Source organism: Canis aureus, chromosome 1 (genome assembly GCF_053574225.1).
Source record: "Canis aureus isolate CA01 chromosome 1, VMU_Caureus_v.1.0, whole genome shotgun sequence".
Classification (NCBI taxonomy): Eukaryota; Metazoa; Chordata; class Mammalia; order Carnivora; family Canidae; genus Canis; species Canis aureus.
The window spans coordinates 117,857,165-117,862,640 of NC_135611.1; the positions used below are offsets into that span (position 1 = coordinate 117,857,165).

The 5,476-nt window shown below is 52.4% G+C and overlaps 1 protein-coding gene across 3 annotated transcripts; it reads right to left on the reverse strand.

The window, feature by feature from the left end:
- Window positions 1-778: 778 nt before the first annotated feature.
- FFAR2 (free fatty acid receptor 2) lies at window positions 779-4,509 on the reverse strand. 3 transcript variants are annotated; one of them, XM_077854800.1, is made up of 2 exons: window positions 3,524-3,677; window positions 779-2,532 (listed from the first exon to the last, which is right to left on the reverse strand). In XM_077854800.1, the coding sequence occupies exon 2, from the start codon at window positions 2,523-2,525 to the stop codon at window positions 1,533-1,535; it is 993 nt and encodes a 330-aa protein (XP_077710926.1). In that variant the 5' UTR covers window positions 2,526-2,532; window positions 3,524-3,677; the 3' UTR covers window positions 779-1,532. The 3 variants fall into 3 exon arrangements, 2 of the variants coding, with proteins under 2 accessions (XP_077710926.1, XP_077710927.1); XM_077854801.1 differs by lacking the exon at window positions 3,524-3,677 and adding an exon at window positions 3,027-3,516; XR_013355336.1 differs by lacking the exon at window positions 779-2,532 and adding an exon at window positions 2,539-2,712 and having other exon boundaries at window positions 3,524-4,509.
- Between the last annotated feature and the right edge of the window lie 967 nt (window positions 4,510-5,476).

Below are 5,476 nucleotides of genomic sequence, written 5' to 3' on the forward strand. Positions count from 1 at the left end.
TTATTCATAAGAGACAGAGAGAGAGTGAGAGGCAGAGACACAGGCAGAGGGAGAAGCAGGCTCCCTGTGGGGAGCCTGATGTGGGACTTGATCAAAAGACCCCAGGATCACCACTTGAGCCAAAGGCAGACGCTCAACCACTGAACCACCCAGGCGCCCCACCAGCGAGCTTTTAAAAGCTCATCTGCTGTCCCACCCCCAGAGAGTCAGTAGATTTGAGGGGGTCATGTGATCTATTTTTGTACCTTGCAATTCTGCTGTATTGCCTCAATAGCAGACCACTAGTCTGGGGCTAGGGTCAGTTAACGAGAGAGAGAGAGAGACGAGACAGAGAGAGAGAGAGAGAGAGAGAGAGAACAAGAGCTAGGGGTCCTTATTGTGGAGAAATGAGTTAGGAAGGTAGGATTGGGCAGGGAGACAGGATACGAAGTAGGCAATGGAATGATAGGATAGGAGTTCCTGGGACGAAAACTTTTGACAATAGGGAAGCTCTGCAGGTTTCTAAGGGGGAGCTTCATGTGTTTGAGACTCCTGAGATACACTTGATACGGTTAAGTCAGGATTCACCCCACATCTTCTTTCTAAGTCCCGTCTCTGTCCATCCCTGGAAACAAGATCCCACCAGCCCCCTCCCTAACTCCACTCATTACATCCTGACCTTAAAATACTTTGTGGTTTCACATGCATAACCCTCCCTCTGTGCTGCTGAGTCGGCTTCTTCATTTCATGTTTGCCCTCCCTGGGCTTGTAGAAAAGCACAAAAATTGTGGACACTCGCTTCAGGGTTTTACCATTTTTATTTTCAATCTGCCAGACCGGGTTGTCTGCTCTTGTCCTATAGTCAGTGTTGACTTCTGACTGACAGGCACCAGGCTGTGTCCTAGCCCGTGTGGGGTGCCATGGAGGGAGGAGACAAGACCCAGACCTCTGGCAGGTTTAATACGGGGAGACAAAATACACACTTGAAGATGACTGGAGCATACTTACAAAGCAGCAGGTCAGAGCGATACAGTGCAGACCTAGATGGTTAGAGTTCAAAGTCCCTGGTCCTCCCTCTTAGTTCCCTTGACTCATAATCTTCCTGAGTCTTCTTTGACCTCATTTGGTATTCCCTTGTATTCCCTTCCATCTCTTCCCATGGTCTTCTTTCCAGTATCAACAGCTGGCCCAGGGTCTAGATGTTGTTTCAAAGCCTGTAGCAAGATGGCTTTAGGACTCGGCTTTAGCCTGATCGTCCCCAGCTACCACTGTGTCACAAGGACTGATTTTGTATTAGCTACATTGCTCCTGAAACCGTGGTCTGAGGGTGCTTCTATGCCAAACCATTTCTTCCTTTGTCATGGAGCTGTGCTCCTTTGGGAAGAAAACTTCAGTCAGGAAGGGATACCAAGCTGCTGAGAGAGATTTCTACAGCTCCCGTAGTGGATCCATCTGAGGATTTCTGACTCTGGGACAGGAACCTCACGTTCCCCCTGTCCCAGCCTGCTCAATGCCTGTGTCACCCAGAGTGCCTCCAAAGGTCCTGGACACCCCTATTCTGTGGTAAAGTCAGAACTCGGAGCTCCCTCTGCTTGACTCACACCCCTGTCCCCGCTCGTCCCCTCTGTTGTCTCTTTGCCTCTGCGCCCCAGCAGGGAGGCGCTCTGATGCCTCAGGATCTGCAGCCCCCTTCCAAAGGCTCTACGCACAGCTGCCGAAGAGAAATAGAAAAGCAGGGGGTCCAGACTGGCATTGAGGGAACTGAATACCACGGCTTCAGCCCTCCACAGGGGGCTCTTCTTCGTGAAAAAGCCCACCAAGTGGGATACATTGTAAGGCCCGAAGCACACCAGGAAATTAAGGAGCGTCACGACAGCCAGCCCTACAGCTCTGCGCCGCCTCTGAGCCCCCACGTGGGGCTGGGTGAGCATGATCCACACAAAGCGCCAGTAGCAGAAGATGGTGATCACCATGGGGACAAAGAACAGGAAGAGGCACAGCTCCAGCCTCACAGGAAGCACCACATCCAGCTGAGCTTGGGTGAAGTTCTCATAGCAGGTGATGCCATTCTCACTTGTGACATCATTATGGGTTGAGTTCCAGTACTGGCCGATGATCACGATGGTGCAGTGACCGAAGGACATGACCCAGGCGATCACGGCCGCAATCACTCCGTACACCGGCTTGCGGGACAGCTTGTACTGCACGGGGAAGGCCACTCCCAGGTAGCGCTCGATGCTGATGCCCGCCAGGAGCCACGTGCTGCAGTAGATGCTGCTGTAGAAGCCGAACCCCGTGAGGGCGCAGAGTAACTCGGGCAGGTACCAGTGGAAGTCGTACGCGGCCTCGACCATCTTGAAGGGCAGCAGCAGCAGCAGCAGGAGGTCCGCCAGCGTCAGGCTGAGCAGCAGGATGTGCACGGGGGCCGGGTGGGGCTGGCGGACCCGTCCTATGAAGGCCCGCAGGGCCAGGAGGTTGGCGGGGAGGCCAGTGAGGAAGATGACGATGTAGGCCGTGAGGATGAGGGGGCTGCGCCAGTTTGTCATGATGGCTCTGGAAGAGGTTGACAAAGGGCAGGGTCAGGAGGTGCCCCTGGCAGCCTGCGGACCCCCCTCCGCTTCAGGACGTGGACATCCCCCGTGCTGCTGTCCCCTCCCCGGCCAGAGCCCTGTGCCGCCTCCGCAGCTTGCTCGCACACCTGCCAGAACTGCCCAGAGCAATTATTGACTTTGCCTGGGGCGGGATAGTAAGCGGGAGTTATTACGTTTGCCATCATGTGTCTCCGGGGGGGACCAACCCATGGCTTTCTCCTTCTCTCCCCACAGATACAGGAAGTTGCCGTTATCAGCTTCCAACTTTCCTTGAGTTCTTTACCCGGTCGGAGATCCGTGGGGAGAAAGGGCGAGCCTCTCCCGAGGAGAGGGCTGTGAGCGCTCAGGGGCTCGAGGCTGGGAAAGCCCAGGCCATGGGACCCAGGGCCAGCTCCTCACAGGACCCCGCCACACGCCCAGGGAACGGAGGCCTGGCCCCCCAACCCATCTCCCTACCTCGTCCTCCTGTCCTTTTGCAGAACACAGATTCTCCTCCACCTTTTCCTCCCCTGACCAATACCCAACTCTGGGACTATTACTGAAAAGAGGAAGCTAATGAAGTGTAGGGAGGGGCATTGGGGAGGAAGGGTGAGCCTGTGCTATCTTTTGGGGCTTGTCCTCTAAAAGACTTTAGAGCAGATTCAAGAAAACCCACAGGCAGCAACTGGCTCCAGAGCCCGGTGTTTTGAGTATAAACAGAAGAACTGTAAACGGGGTCATTCAGTTTCCACTTGGCTTGTGACCCCTGCTGCCCTAACACAGCCCACCCCCTCCGTCCTCTCTCCGGGCTTGAGGTCCCCCATCTCTTTCCTGGATCCCAGCTACACTGGCTGCAGGTATGAGCCTCACATCCAGTTTCTCACAGACTTCGGGCAGCCCCGCCGGCACCTCCCCCTCCAGTCCAGATCCCAGCATCACTTCCCAGAGCACAAGCACAGAGCCAGCTGCCTTGCCTTGTCTGCAGTCCAGAGAGATGGCTTCTTGGGATTAGTCCTGAAGGAAAGTCGGAAAGCTTCTGGGGAAGAGGAACGGGCCTTTAGCCACTGCTACTGCCCATTTCACACAGGAAAGAATTGTAAGGAACCTGCTGGTAGAAAGCTTTTATACTAGCACAGGTCATGTGACCAGAGAGAGGAAGGTCAGTAATTGAACACTGTCTCCTCTCAAACCTGAAGGATGATGGGGCGCCCGCCGGCATCTTCCTTCTCCCCCCAGAGATCCTCACTCGACTTCCAAACCAGATTCTCCGTCCCTAGGTCCTGGATTATTTTTTCATTCCCAAGCATTTTTCCCATTTCTCAAGTTAGATGATCTCATCTTCTCTTTTCTAGGCAATTTCTTTTGTGATTCTTCTCATTTTCAGGAAAGAAGTTTCCTGTTTCCTTTGATTCTTCAATTTTTTTCTTTATATGGGGTCTCCTGCCTTCTGCCCCCAACAGGTCTCTTTTGCCCTCTTGATTGGGACAGTTTGGTTTCACCCAGCCCGAGTCTTGTTCTGGTGGAAATAGCATGGGATTTAGAGTCATGCAGATGTGGGCTCAGACTCAGGTCCCTTCACTGTAACCTTGGGGCAGATGAATATTCTGAATTTTAGCTTCCTTTTTGGGTTAAGTGAGGATGGGAATACTTACATCCCAGGATTTGGGTGAGGTGTGGATGAGACAGCATGTATGGAGCATCTGGGCCAGCGGTGAGCACTTGGTGGGTGCCCATGAGTGGAAGTCTGCTGGAGCTTTGGTGAGAGCGAGCCACTTGGTAAAACAGCCAGAGGCTGAGGGCACCTACATGCCGTCTGACTTGGGGGACTATCAGGGATTCAGGAGGCCCCGCGTACCTGTGTGGCTCTTTATAGGGGAGTTGTGCTCAGGCTCCTGTGTCTTTCCCCCATAGATCCCCTCTCCCTGTGGGCTGGGTCTCACCTCTGAGCCACCCTTGTTCCTCCCTCATTTTCCCCCCTGCTCTGTGGAGCTCCAGATTAGAAGCTCCTCAATTCCTGTCCAAATACACACATCTGAAGAAACAGAGTCGGAACACGGTTTCCTCTCAACCTAGGGAATGGGTCTGTGTTTACCATCAGTGGCCTGACCCCTGCTTCCAGAATTCTTCCCCCGGGACTTCTACTCATCCCGTGTTGTTTGTTCATTCAGGCAGGCATTTCATTAGTCAGTTTGGTTTTGTAGTCTAGAACTCCAGGGTCCAGGGATCCTAAATAGTAGCTTTTCTTTCTCTTCAGCTCTACCCTCCACTAGAAGCAAGGAGTTCGATCTTGGCATTTGTCTCCTTCTCCCAGTACACACATGCACTTCCCAGATAAACAGGGGAGCTAAGGAAGAGACCATTCTCTGTTGCTTGCTACCAGATATATTTGTGTCATTTTGCTTTTATGATTTTCTATAACGTTCATGAGGATCTGGGTTTAATGACAAAGCAGAAAGTTCTGGCACGTAAGTGTTGAGGAGTAGGAGTAGTAGGAGTAGGAGTAGGAGTAGGAGTAGGAGTAGGAGTAGTCTGCCTTATCTCTGCTTGTCCTTCCTGTGCCCCGTGCCTTCCTCCTGTCTTTGTGGTGTGTCACCTAAGTTGAAGGGGCACCACTGAGCCCCCTCCTCCACATTCGGGGTAGTTATGAAGGTAACATAATAAAGGAAACTTTGAACTCATGACTCACAACATCCACCTATGTCACAGGAAAAGGAAATGCAACATCTCAAGCTAAATTCAAGGGCCGAGCTTACACAAAGGCAATGTCTTTCACAATCTCTTCCAAGTTGTTTTCTTTCATCATCATTACAACCCAGCTTTAGAATAGGAAGTTGGGCCCATTATCTTAAAATTATGTATAATCACTTTCTCTACTTCCTTATCCCTCAGTCACCACTCCCGTCTCCTATCCACTCTAATCTGGGTTA

Bases quoted from the DNA above. Each gene is read 5' to 3' on its own strand.
- FFAR2 (XM_077854800.1), bottom strand. From the start codon at position 2,525: ATGACAAACTGGCGCAGCCCCCTCATCCTCACGGCCTACATCGTCATC.